Source organism: Cheilinus undulatus, linkage group 18 (assembly GCF_018320785.1).
Source record: "Cheilinus undulatus linkage group 18, ASM1832078v1, whole genome shotgun sequence".
Lineage (NCBI taxonomy): Eukaryota > Metazoa > Chordata > Actinopteri > Labriformes > Labridae > Cheilinus > Cheilinus undulatus.
The window spans coordinates 25,726,082-25,740,929 of NC_054882.1; the positions used below are offsets into that span (position 1 = coordinate 25,726,082).

The following is a 14,848-nucleotide window of genomic DNA, read 5'->3' on the forward strand; positions in this document are numbered from 1 at the left end:
CAGTCTCACAGAAAGCTTCCATATGATGATTGTCATTTGAGGTTTTGACACCTCCAAGCTTGTTCTTGAATCTGACCCACTGAACAGCGTGAACATCTCTACGGATTTAAACGTGCCAGCAGATGACAGCCACACATCTTGACTGCTCAATAATTGAGGGCTGCAGTCAGAACGGGCCCTGTTGCGTCATCACTACTACTTGAGCAGCTATTTCTGGTGGCCTCAGGAGAGCCTCTTCACAGTGATGGCCTGAGACTTTTTTTTTCCAGTCTCAGAGCTAAACTTGTCCCTGTTAGTGCAGGGGCTGGAACTGATTGAAGGGGTGGGGGGTGGGGGGGGTAGTTCTGGCTGAATGAATGCTTCCAAATTCACTGTCTGATTATCACTTGTGATTCAATAAACAATTTATTTTTACACACACTTAAGCTCCTGTTAATGAGCTTTTTCTGCTTGATTTTTAGAGCCTAGAATAATGAAAAAATACAGCCATGATTAATCTTTTATCTCTTCAGGGTGCGTTTCTTGTTGGGTGGTCGACATGGTGACTTTAAGTTTCTGCCTCCATCGAGTTACGCTCCATGTTACGAAGCTCTGCTGCCAAAAGAAAAGATGAAGGTGGAGCCGGTGAAGGAGTACAAGAGGGATGTAGAAGGAGTCAGAGATCTGCTGGGCACCACACAGTTTTTATCCCAGGCTTCCTTTATCCCAACACCTGTTGAAACCACCCAGGTAAACTAAGAGAAATAAATGAATAAAGAGATAGTCTTGATTATAAGCTGGTATAACCCTTTGACGTCCCTTGTATGCCTGTTTTCTCAGATTGTTATGCCACATCATTTAGAGAAAGTGCGAGACAAGCTAGCAGAAAACATCCACGAACTGTGGGGCATGAATAAAATAGAGCTTGGCTGGTCTTACGGCAAGGTAAGAAAGATTTTTCCTCCCTTTATGTTAAAAACTCAAAATGCATAATCCATACATTTTGCCATGTTTGTGGAGAAATAAACATCAAAGTTACATATTTTCTCAACAAATTTAGGTTAAAAGCAGCTTGAAATGCATTAGTAGTTAGCAGTACACAGAAATGTAACCATCCAAAGCCTGTACGTCATCTTGCTTTCTCTTTTATAATTTGCGGTTCACACCAAAAAGAGGGTAAGTGGAAAGAACACTCTCATTTTCCATGTTTGCTGCTTTTCATGTCATTCATTTAGATGCTTCATACTAGGTTGTTTGTAGGCAGCAGCGCCATTGTGTCTGTGTTTTCAGTAGAAGTCATGAATTACAAAGTTTTGTTTCCATCAAAGGGCAGAACAGCATTTTTTAGCAATAAAAGTGTGGCAATAAACCAAGAGGATGGTGTGCATTTCAAAGACGTTTTTCCACCTTTAAGAGACATTTGAATTATCCATCGTCCAAGTCTGAGGACTACTGCAGTACTCGTCTGACATTTTGAGGGAAATGCTTGTTCATTTTCTAGTTGAGAGTTCTCTTAAAAGATCAATACCACCCTCTTAGCTAAGCTTAGCTTACCGCAGAGACCTGAAGCAGTGAAAAACAGCTATCCTGGCTGCGTTCAAAGGTCAAAAATACAACCAGACTCCAGACTGTAAGTAGGGATTAAACAAATGAGATAAAACAAGTTCATTAGTGTGTTGAAGATCCTAGGATGCTGTCTCCCCTGTATCCTGATGTATTTATGCTAAACTAACCACGCTTACATTCTAGATTCAAAGATGGATCTGTGGGAATGGGAATTTCTAATTCCACCAAATTCTTTAATATCAATCATGATAACTGCAGTTATATGATAGAAAATGTTGATTTTTTTCCTGTTTTCCAAAAAACTCCTCTTGCTTATTGCATGCTGCATTAGCTAAAGGATGACTGCAGAGTGACTGTTTTGCCCTTAAATGAACAGATAAGTCAAACACTGAGGAACACAGCTCTTATGTCTATAATACAAATATAAAAATCAGATCCACCATTTATCCTTTGACTGCTGGCTTTTTTTCGAATATCAGGGTTAATACCAATACTGAGACTGTAACTGATACAATATGATACCAGAATACAATACTGATACTAACATCATTACCTTTACCAGTACTGTTATGATTCACAACACTGCTACCAATACTGTTACCAGTAGTGCTGTTACAGTTATGGAAACTGATACCAAGACCAATGCCAAAACTAATACTGATGCACAATGCTGATATGGATAGGGATACTGATACTAGGGCTGTCAGTTTTTTTTAGGAAAACAGCTTCAAAACAACACGCCGCCCGCCCCCACACACGGACACATCCTCATTCATTTTTGATCTTTCATTGAGCTACACTCATCAGGAGCTCATCATAAAAAAACAACAGTCCTAACAGAATTTAAATGATAAAATCTCCTGTGTTCAATATGACAATTTTAGACAACAACAGCGATTTTCAAAGCCTTGGATTTAAACAGCAAAAATATGCTATTTAAGCATTACTGACACCCTAATGGCATCCTGGTTATTTTTATGGAGATTATATGCTACAAAAACAAGAGGTTCCTGGTATGCATAATGTTTATGATGCAGCTTGGTGAGCGGCAGCCTTCTAGTGCACCGTATCTCTCCACCAAAGCAGCTGCCAGAGAGAGGAGACTCCTTTATTTACCTTTGCATCTCCTGAATCGCACCCCTGAGTTTTTTTGTTTACCATTCACAGTGTAGAATACAAATTATTTCCTCACAGAGCTTCTAGAGTGTTTTGGTGTTGTTATTGTCCGCTCAATGCTCTGCTATTGACACATTCCATCTTTGTAAAACTTATTGCATCAACTGTCTTTATAGACCAGATCAACCCATCTGGGTACTTTTCCCAAACGATGTCAGCCCCTCCCCTTTCTGGGGGAAAATGTTCTTTATACATGAACGGCAGTCAGTGGGAAGGATTAGGTCATTAGGGATCTAAAAGCTTAAAACATGAAAACTGTACGTTTAAAGGGTTTTTGGGAGCCAAAACTAAAGGCCAGTGATGTAAACATATAATGTAGGCCATTTATGAAAAACACTTGCATCGTAAGTTACAATAAGGGGCTGCACGGCTGTGCAGGGGTTAGCGCTGTTGCCTCACAGCAAGAAGGGTCCTGGTTCGCTTCCCAGGTCTTTCAGGGCCTTTCTGTGCGGAGTTTGCATGTTCTCCCTGTGCATGCGTGGGTTCTCTCTAGGTACTCCAGCTTCCTCCCACCACCAAAACATGCTCATTAGGTTAATTGAGCACTCTAAATTAGCCGTGGTTGACCTGTCCAGGGTATGCCCCGCCTCTCGCCCAGTGACAGCTGGGATAGGCTCCAGCCCCCCCACGACCCCAATGGGATAAGCGGTATAGAAAATGGATGGATTTAACAATAATAAATAAATAAAGTTATAAATGTATACATGAGAGTGGATGTCTTCAGGCTCCCTCCGTCAAACTGGACAATTAGTCCCATCTTGTGACTGGAGTAATCATAAACTGACATCATATGCCTTATGTGTGTTGGATCTTAACACTTCAATGTGGTTATTAAGTTAGTTAACATGTGAAAAAGCTGTTAGCAGGACTGCTGTCACAGAGGGATCACTAGCTTAAATTCATTAAGACCACAGCACCGGTCAAACATTAGCACGCTATACTCCTTTCTAGTTTCAGCCAAAATACACAGAAATATTCTTTGACACTCTTTTGTTATTTGAGAATAACAAAAAATGCCTTAAATAATGGCTTCTTAATTGTCTAAGGTACGAAACACAACAAAATAGCTTTTAATGGCATTGTTACCGACATTTTCTAACCTACAGGCATTCAATCTGAGGGTTTGCTTTCCCCCAAATGAGGGAATGGGGGGTCACATTGGAAAGCGGGAAGTGAAGTTGCACTGCTCTGATCTATTTCCTGAGGTCAAGAGGGCACACAAGTGACACTGAGAGCGCCCTCTGCTGGATCAAAAGGCAACCTATTTCAGGTGTCAAGGTGCGCTGATAGATTTTGCATTTTGACTTCAAATATAAACTTTCACCCACAGGTTCAAATGAACGTTTGAATTTTGGATAAAAAGTGACAGCTCTAACTCTGGTATAGATACTGATACTGATGTTGATACCTCTACTGAATCTGATGCTAGAGGTCGTAGCACACCAGAGGTGTTTCTTTTTGGTGAATAATTCACACAAAATAATGCTTTTTTAAGCAGGTCAACACAAGCTTTCACTGTGTTTTCACTTATGTCACTGTGCAAAATTGAAACTTGTATTTCTCATTGGAGAAAAGTCCTGTTAGCTTATAAACAGCTCCGGCTGTGTACATAGCACATTAACCTTCACATGGACATGTGTCGGGGCTGCCTGCTGCCTGTCTCAGTCTGGGCTACATAATATCAGATCTATAAAAAGAAACAATTTAGCACTGTCTACAGACAGATATTTATATGAAAAGGGGCCGAACATCATGTGGTGTTGGAAAGGAGGACATTTTTACTCCTCTGTATGCCTTAAAAATCTTCTATCATAGGTTACAGTCATTTTGATTGGTCGGATTTGGGTGCCACATGTTGAGAAATCAAAATTTCTTAATTTGCAAAAACATCTAAAATTCTGTTTTGTCATGATCGGTATGAGTGTAGATTAATGTGAAAAAAATGAAATGGCTGTTGCATCATGCTACAACGTAACAAAATTGAAAAAGTAAAAGGGTCTGCACGCTACCTGAATGCATTGTATAATTGAATGTTTCAGTCCAGTCTGGGCTGTGCTCATCTCATTGTTACTAATTACAGCAGCATTTACAGCTGTTATCACACAGTAAATCATAAATGCAGCATTGGCTGCTCTGTATCATTCATTACATAAAAACACCCTTCTTAAATTTGCTATCTGCTCCCCAAAACTAAATCCTCATGTGGAAGAACTGCCAGAGAAATAGATTTCCTGTTTAGTTCTTGTACTATTTACAAAAGAGCTGGCTGGTTTTCATTGAACCCACACTTACACACACAAAACAACACACACAGCTGCATATCAGTACACAGCCCTGCATGTTTTCTTGGTAAACATCCACTATTGCCATGCCGCCCTCCACTGAGCAGCATAGCCAAAGGGATTATTTGGCCTAAGGTGCAGCCTCAAGAGAGGAGTCACACCTCTCGCTTGGTATTCTAGTCGTGCACCTTTCTATCTCCCCCAAGAAAACATGCTTCCTTCTTCCTCCTCATAACATGTTCACTAGAGTAGACTGTCTTCTCACTGCAGCCTGTATTTACAGCACATCTCTCCTCTCCTTAGTGCACTGTGACACTGACTTACAAGGCTGTGTATTTCATATGCATATATTTAGTAAACTTTCCCACATGCATATATAGAGCTGCTGTGGAGCAAAGTTGTAGGCAATAAAAGGAGAGTTGAAGTATTATTCCTGTGACTGTTCTTTCTTTTTTATAGATAAGGGATGATAATAAGCGGCAGCATCCATGCCTGGTGGATTTCTCCAAGCTGCCAGAAACTGAAAAGAACTACAACCTGCAGATGTCAACAGAAACTCTGAAGTATGTGGAGTATTATGGGTTGGCTTTCTCTATTGTGCTTTAGTCTCTGAAAAGAAGAAGAAAGGGAGCTTGTGACAGAGCCAAAGAGAGAGCCAGACGGATTAGTCACAACCAGAAATGACAAGAACAGATGCTTCTCATGTGTTTCAATCAGTCATTTAGGAGCAATAACAAGGCATGGGGTATGTTTTACTGACATGGAAGAACAGTGAGGATGAGCATGTTTAACCACAGTTTAGTTGACACAGGTATTCAGTCTATTAGGATACTCTATAACAACACATCGTGATGGATCCTAAAGGGAGTTTGTTACAAACAAGCTTATGCTTGCGGTGAAACTTGGAAAATGTCCACATGGTTTTCATATCTGTTTGGCTTAGCACTGTCAAGTTCTTAGGGGTTTATTGCAGCTTTGCCTGAACTTGAAAGGTTGGAGGTGACAAGAGAGGATACAGGACAACTCACTTCTTTGTTTTCTTGAAACTTCTTTTTTTTTTTTTTTATTTGAAAGGCTTCATTCAGACAGAACAGGTTGAAAACCTGCACAAAAATGAAAATGGACAAGGTATTTGCACAGAATTCAATGGGGGACAAAAACAAATGTTTTAATGTTACACTGTTTCCCAAATCATTACGCATGTACTGTTTTTGTTCATTTTTGTCCTAAGTAGTCTATATAATTGGCAGTTGATAGGAGTTTTCATTCCTCAACAATTATATTGTAATCTGGATTTTGTTCGGCAAAATTACCAATGATGACAATGGCATTTTTTTTGCACAATAACTTAAAATGCAGTAATCCAAATAACTGTGCAAAACAGAGTTTCAAAACACTCAATAGTTTCTGAGGGATTGAAAATGGAAGTCTGTTGTATTTTTTGCATTAGGAGGTTATTTTTCTCAAATCAAAGCTATTTCAATCAAAAAAAAAAAAACTTTACACATCAATTTCCATTTGATATCACCTTAACAACTCTCTCATCCATTGAGTTTGTAAGTCCATGTATAGTTTATGCCTATATTTCCTTTGAGGATGCCAGAATTGCCTCCCAGAGCTGCTGTTTAGAGGTGAACTGCTGTCCACCCTCATAGAGCTTCCTTTTAAGGATCCTCCACAGGTTCCCAGTAGGGTTGAGGTCAGGGGATGATGGTTGCCACACTGTGATTTTTTCTCCTTTTATGGCCATGGCAGCCAAGGCCTTAGTGGGATTATTTTTTTTATTTTTCTTTTGCAGTATGGGATGTTGTCTTGCATGAAAATGATTTTACTCTGGAAGGCATGGTTCTTCTTTTTATACCATGGCAGGAAATGGGCAGTTAGGAACTCCACATAACTCCTTTATCTGAATGAACCTGTAAGCGCTCTGAATCACACACAAATCTCTTCACAGTAAGATGATCTCTCTTAATTTGTTGTGAAATATCCAGTGTTTTTATGTTTTTTGCGAGATACTGCAATGTTTCATGCGATTTTATCTGCTGAAAGATCTTTTTCTTTTCCCCCATATTTCATGAAACCTGTGGCTGGCTTAATAATGTGGGACAACCGCCTTAAATAATTTCCCTTTAATTGGGTTCACCTGGCAAACTAATGACCAAACCTGTCTGAGATTGATGTCAGTGATGTAGGAGAAGCAGCAAAAATGTTGTTTTGAACTAAATCACTTTTTGCATTTAAATGAATATCAAGTTTATAGATTGAATTAAATCCAAACAAGTTTGGTATTTAACTTCAAGTTAATTGAAGTATCTTTGAATTATTGCTTAAATTTATTATATTAGAGATATCCAGTTTAAATCTAAGTTTAGGCTAATACATCAGAAATGCATTTTTTAAACTTCATTCAATTTAAATGTATTATTTATATTATTTCTTATTAATTGGTCAGTTATATTTAATTTATAATGTGATAATTTTTACCATATTTTAAGAAACAAATACTATATTTTTGCACTTACTGATTTACATTTATAAGCAATTATTTTAGCATTTAATTTTAATATTTAAACATTTTCATAAATTTATTTTTAATTTTCATTTATTTATTTGCTAGATATTGTTGTTAAGTTTAGTATATGATTGGGTACCAACTCTATCGTCCTGCTCCTCAGTCCTCATCACATCATTTGGTTCTGCTCATAAAGGCACCAGCGAGACTTATTATGATATTTTACATCACTGCTCTTTAATCATGGAGGACAGAGTTGGGGCTTGCTGTGATTAATCTTGATCTGAGGCTGTGGCAGACACATCTGGATGACACTGATGGCTTTCTGAGGGACTCGTTTTTACAGTCACTTTGACCCTCTAAAGGTGTGAGGGAAATTTGTCAGAAGCACTTTCTCTGGGCACTCATGGCCTGTCCTTTCCTGACAGGGAGATGTGCAACTGAAAATGTAACTGCTTGAACATGAAAATGTGCTGTCAATCAGATGTACTGCTGTCACTGTGTGGATTGCACAATTTCTCTCTCTGTCTCAGGACTCTGCTGGCGTTGGGCTGTCGTGTCGTTCAGGTCAATCCAAATGCTGAGAGCTCACTCAAAAAAATCAAACTCCCTAAAAAGTAAGCATTCATGCTCATATTTATGGTCTTAATTCATTTATTTACATGTTGCTCATTTGACCCTATCTACACTTTATAAGCAGGATGTGCTTACATATAATGTAAATGCAGGTAAAAGCTGCTTTGGCAGACTTAGCTTTGCCTTCTTGCATAACTAAAATAATGTGTCATGTCTTTTTTCTGTAGCTACATGATGTCCAATGGTTATAAGCCTTCTCCTCTGGATCTGTCTGACATCAAACTGACTCCAGGTCAGGAGCTGCTGGTGGACAAACTGGCAGAGAACGCACACAATGTGTGGGCTAAGGATCGAATCAAACAGGGCTGGACGTATGGCATTCAGCAGGTACACAAGCTGTGCAGGCTGTTTGCATACACTGTGTTTGAGCCAAACCTAAAAAAAAATCCTCTGAAAAGTCACCCAAGATGCAACTTTAACTTTACTTTTCAACAAAATGAAGCAAAACAACTCAGTTTTCTTACAATATAGTGAGAAAGAAGCAAGTTATTCTTCTTTCTTTTGTATTTTTTTGTTTTCTCACTGTCTCCTTCATGCTTCATTTATTCTCCCTCAATAGAGCCTATACTCTACCAGCGCACATGTCAGACGGACTGTTTGGCCTGACATTTCTTAGCTCCATTATTCTCTACACAGCACCATGTTCTGCACTGAAGGCCAACCAGACACAGAACATATTGTGCCGAACAGGCTCCAAAGAGAACGTCTCCTCACATCTGTTTAACGAAAATGTACTAAAGCTACACACACTGGCTCCTAGCTCCCAGCTCCTGTTACTCTGGCTTTGCTATGTATTGTTTCTGTTGCCATAAATTAGATATGAAAACACTCAGTGAGGTAATGTTTTATGTATGTGAAAACTACATATGTCAGTGCAATACAAGACTTACTTTAAGGACAGGACAAATCAAAAGGTGGGAGGGTTTGTATGAAAAATATGCTCTCTGTGTAGTTTGTTTGCCTACTTATTTAAAGGTATGGATTTGTTACACTTTCAAGAAGTAGTTTTATTCATTTATCTTATATTTCATAGTGTTTTGGGTCACTGGGGGTGCTGAAGCTAATCCCAGTTGTCATTGGGCAAACGTCAGAGTTCACCCGGGACTGATCATCAGTCAATCAGAGGGTTGACAAAGAGAGACAACCATGCATTATCCTAATTAACTTGATGAACATGTCTAATGTTTGGGGAGGGGCTTTATCTAGCCTTTTTTGCTATGGTGATTATGATGTTGGAAATGCAGGCTCAACTTTTGGCTGCTTATAAGAGGGAAAAGAGGAGGAATTGTGGTGGGCTGAATACCCATGTTAGTTACGGAAACACCAGTTTAGCTCTTCTAGTTCTGCAGCCAAGATGTGCGTTTAAATATAGGCTTTAAAGTCCCTGTAAAGGGATATAAAAAATCAATGTCTTAGGTTTGTTGTATGACAGACCACTGTGTTATGAACCACCAGGCCAAATTTCCGACATAAAAAACATTTCTTTAGTTTATAAAATTAAACTTCAAAATCATGAAAATGAGGTAGTAATATCTGCTCTAGGATGATGTCAGCATGTCGGTTAAATGAGCCAAAGCCACACCCACTCATGAGAAATATGATCCTCTTTAAAAAAAAAAAAAAATGCTTCAACCTGAATGGAGGAATCATCTTTCTGCTCTGCTGGACCTGTCAGCTCTCTGTGTCAGCCACCAGAGAAACAATCACATTTATGTCAAGACAGGTAGACAGTTGCCTATGTTTGGGGCCAGTCCTGTTCACATGGTATAACTGAAATCTCAGTAGACTTGCAGTTTGCTCTTTAAATTACCCGATTTATTGAAACCAAAGGAACTGTCTTGGATTTGCATAACCACATAAGATTTTAAATTAAGCTCCACAAATGAGCTTAAGTGGCATTAGTTAGACACTTCCATGGCTGTTCCCCCAGATCCCAGTGGAAATACTGTAGTGGGAGATTACAGAGGGAAAATTCAGGAAGTGATACGTAGCAGTACCCCAATGGCAATTAGATAGCCAATTAAGACATCAATTATTGGGATTGACAGCTCAGTTGCTGTTAACACTTTGACACCGCATTTAACCTTTAAGTGGGTTTACAGTTAATGAGGAAGCCAGAGCTGGTTTAGGAACTTGGTTATGTTTTTTTTAATGAATGTCTTTCCTCTCTGCAGGATCTGAAGAGTAAACGCAACCCTCGCCTTGTTCCCTATGCCCTGCTGGATGAGCGTACTAAGAAGTCTAACAGGGACAGCTTACGGGAGGCTATTCGCACTCTGATTGGCTATGGATACAACATTGAGCCTTCAGACCAGGAGGGTGGTGGGTATAATTCATTTACAATTAGGCCAATTGTAAGCGCTGAAATGTGACTTTCTGTCACAGATAAGCAAATTCATTTTTTACCCCTTTAATGACATAAAAAAAAAAAAAATGATGATGTCAGATACCATTAACTCTATCCAATAACTGCCTTTTCTGGTGTTGCACTACTGACTTTTACCTTTTTTAATGAGGGGACTCTGATGGTTTTGTTGCAATAATCTACATCTTGACCATGTTGCTCTTCAATTCATCCTGCAGGTCAAGTTGTTGAACGGCTCAGCATCGACAAGATTCGCTTCTTCCGGGTAGAAAGGACATACGCTGTAAAAAATGGGAAATGGTACTTTGAATTTGAAGCTGTGACAGGGGGAGACATGAGAGTGGGCTGGGCCAGACCTGGATGTAAGCCGGACGTGGAGCTTGGCACAGATGAGCTTGCTTTTGTATTTGATGGATACAGGGTGAGCGTATATTGAAAAATTTATTTTTGAACTCTATTAGATTTTGCCATTTACCCTTTACCTTCATTTGAGTCAAGGACGAGCTATGGTTACCAAGAGGGCCACCTTGGTATTAATCTTACTACCAGAGGACCAAATTGTTACATGTTCAGATACTCTTGTTTAGACTATTACCTATAATTTTATGGAAGGAACAAATACTTATTTTTCATCAGAATTTAGCATATAAAACAACATATCTTGTGAGTTAACTGGATTTGATAACACAAAATTAAAACCAACTTTTGTAATGCAGTAAAGATATTATATTAGGGGGCAAATGAAGTGGACCTATATTTTACTCACATTTCTATTTTTTTAAGTGCTGTGTGAGTGTCAGGGGGAAAGCACTGAAGCCACACCAACCCATGAGAAATACAATCCTCTCTCTCAAAAGATAAAGCTACCCCCTGAATGGAGGAGTCCTCTGTCTGCTATGCTGCCGTTTTACAACTCTCTTTTTAAGTCACCAGAGAAATAATCACATTCATGTCATTACAAGCAGACAGTTTAGAGCTGAAAAGTCTCAGTTTAATTTTCTCACCCTTTATTTAATTCTTCAGGTATTTTTTATATCTCATTTTCTTGCGAGACATTTTTGTTAAGTTGCTCCATTTCCTGATGTTGCTCTTCCAAATAAAAGTTTTCAATGATGATTAGCATTGGAGGCTTTTATTGTGACAGACTTGGCAGGAATAGATTGTGTCTATCATCAGATTCTAAACATCAGCATTGTAATGCTTACAAACAGGAGGGATTGAACGTTGGCTGCTTTGAGAGAGACAAAGCCACAACTCCCTTCTTTTAATCATCCAGGGCTAAAGGCAAGTGAAACATGAATTAAAACACACCTTCAGCAGGTAAGATGTTTGTTCCTGCTGAATCTGGTTCAAGTGAAAAATAGAGAAGAACTTCAGCAATTAGCCTGCCCCTTCACCTTAAGGTGAACTATGGCAAGAGCATGGCTGCATAAATTGGGGATTCAATTTACTGTTTTCTTGGACAAATCTCTACTACTACTCTAAATGACCTGTTGACCACCGTGGCTGATAGATTTGGGAAATTTGCCTCACACTGAACAAAAACACAGCATGCAGCTGGCTGTTAACTTTCAATGAAAGCAGTGACATTAGCTAACAACAGACTGTACTGAGATGAACTGCCCATTGATTTTTACGTTTTTGTAGCATTTGGAGGGTGGGGTAATTCCCCATCAAGACTGAGCTGAGATTTTTGCCTTGCTCAAATTAAACCAAACCAGGAAAGAGTTGAACAGCTTTCTAATGGTCAATCACATATAGATCTCAATGTTTTTACATGTTTACAGCAACCTTATTCTAAAAAATCTAGTGTGTTAGATGCAAAGTTTGGATTTCACTTTACAGGGACTCTAAAAAGACATGAAAATAGTTTCATAGAAACAATAAAAAACATCTACATTGGGCACGCAGATGGCCTAGTGGTCTGAGGCGTGATCCATGAATGTGGGCAGCCCAGGTTTGAATCTGGCCTGTGGCCCTTTGCCCCATGTCTCAACCCCCTCTCATCCCGTTCCTGAGTCTATCCACTGTCCTCCTCTGTCAGATAAGGGAATGAAAAGCCCTAAAATAAATCTTTAAAAAATAAAAAAAACATCTGCATTTAATGATGTTTTGCAGAGCACAAGACATAAACTGTAAATCAAAGATTATTATGGAAATTGTTCTATTGTTCTACCTAAATGCCTTTAGATTTTGTGAATGGTTTTGTACTAGCAACAAAGTTTTGCATTCTTCATGTCAGATACTATCATGGTTTCTTAATGGTCATAATTTATTGAAAATTAAAATTGACCTGCTGTCAGTTGCCCATCCCATATTTGAGTGTTTAGTTGGATATAAGGATAATGGATATAAAATTTAAAACCACTTGTTGAGTGCAGTATTTCATGCTGGATTATGTTCTATATACAGGGCCACTGTCTTAACATGGGCAGCCGTTTGTTTGGGCGCTGTTGGCATGCCGGGGACGTTGTGGGCTGCATGATCAACATGGAGGACAAATCCATGATCTTCACCCTCAACGGAGAGATCCTCATCACCACCAAGGGATCAGAACTCTGCTTCACAGACTTTGAAACTGAGGATGGTGAGAAAGTCTTTAAATCTGGATATTGCTTGTGTGCTAACAGAGCCAGAAGTGTAAGGTCAGATGGTGGGAGACTGATAAGGTGATTGTCGAAAGACTCGTTGGTCACTCATCTTTTAATAAAGCCTTCACTGGCAGAGCATGGCGCATTAACCCAGAATGACCACACCAGCAAAATAAGTGAAAAATAAGTGGTGCCCTGTAACAAAATCACCCTTATTTAATGTGACGCTTGTAAATTGGCTTTTTGAAAAGCTGGATTGATTTTCCCTCCCCTCCTGCTGTGTGTGTGTGTGTGTGTGTGTGTGTGTGTGGTTGTGCTCTTTTTAGAGGTTTTTACTCTCTCCTTCTCTTCCTCTGGCTGTCCTTCAGGTTTCATTCCAGTCTGCAGCCTTGGTCTGGCTCAGGTGGGCCGTATGAATCTGGGGAAAGATGCCAGCACCTTTAAGTACTACACTATGTGCGGCTTGCAGGAAGGCTTTGAACCGTTCGCTGTCAACATGAACCGAGAGGTCACCATGTGGTTTAGCAAGCGTCTGCCCACTTTTGTCAACGTGCCAAAGGATCACAACCACATTGCAGTGAGAAAATAAAAAATATTGTATAATTTATTTATAAATTAAGACATAAAACGCTAATGTTCCCCTGTGTTTTGCAGGTGACTAGGATTGACGGTACTGTAGACAGCCCACCGTGTCTCAAAGTCACCCACAAGTCTTTTGGCACCCAGAACAGTAATGCAGACATGGTGTTTTGTCGCCTCAGCATGCCTGTAGAGTTCCACTCAGTCTTCAAAACAAACCCTGTCGTGGACATGAACGGAGTCCATGATGAGGAGACTCTTAAAGTTAAACACAGGTAATCATATGTTAAGCAACTCACTTTTTTCATTTTGTATTCCACATTTATTCACTGATTTACCTCAATTATTGATAAGCAAGTTTCCTTTTAATCTATAAACCTAATTATTTGATGCTGTTTGAGATGTGTGGTTCCTTTAAAGTCTCAGCCAATCAAAAATCAGCAGCACAGATATTATTATTGTTGTTTGTACTTTGTGATCAACCATTGAATGTGTCTCTTCTTAGATATCCGTTAAGGTCAGTGAGACATAGTGAGGAGAGCAGACGAGTGGACTACGGCAGCATCACTATGGTACTACATAATGTTTTTTAATTTGCATTCACAACATCAACGGTATTGGCTAACTTCTGCCTGTGTCATTTCAGTACTACCACTCAGTAAGGGTCTTTGCTGGTCAGGACCCAGCCGCCGTGTGGGTTGGATGGGTAACCCCTGACTACCATTACTATAGCAACAACTTCAACCTCAGTAAAATCCGAACAGTCACTGTCACCCTGGGTGATGAACGAGGAAGAGTCCATGAGAGGTGAGATTCATTTACTTACTTGCTGATGATACTGTAACCCCAAAATTCCACATACTCTGTCAGTGCAGCGATCTGCACCCAAACGCAGCTCTGTTGAACTGGGTCAGTCATTTTAAGAGGGTGAATATTTATGCTGTCAATTATTTTAGCTTGCATAATTTTATTTAATTGACATTTCTTTCTAGACATCTGTTTTCATCTGACATCTAGACATCTAGACATCTGTTTTTTTTTTATTAAAGTCTCAGTTACTCAGAAACAGTGAAATTATTGTAATTTGTCATACACCCTGTAGTTGCTCAGTTTACAGCTCATCATTGTGACAGCAGTTAGGTTTCTGCCCTGAAAGTAGCAT

The 14,848-nt window shown here is 39.3% G+C and overlaps 1 protein-coding gene across 1 annotated transcript in view; it reads left to right on the forward strand.

Moving 5' to 3' along the window:
- The window catches only part of LOC121526088 (ryanodine receptor 3-like), a 140,330-nt gene that overhangs the window by 45,707 nt on the left and 79,775 nt on the right, over positions 1-14,848 (forward strand). Inside the window, 12 exon segments of the mRNA XM_041812420.1 lie at positions 513-729; positions 820-924; positions 5,463-5,566; positions 8,049-8,132; positions 8,319-8,478; positions 10,326-10,498; positions 10,757-10,937; positions 12,929-13,103; positions 13,476-13,684; positions 13,762-13,961; positions 14,192-14,258; positions 14,333-14,493. Of these exon segments, the coding sequence (XP_041668354.1) occupies positions 513-729; positions 820-924; positions 5,463-5,566; positions 8,049-8,132; positions 8,319-8,478; positions 10,326-10,498; positions 10,757-10,937; positions 12,929-13,103; positions 13,476-13,684; positions 13,762-13,961; positions 14,192-14,258; positions 14,333-14,493 (1,836 nt within the window).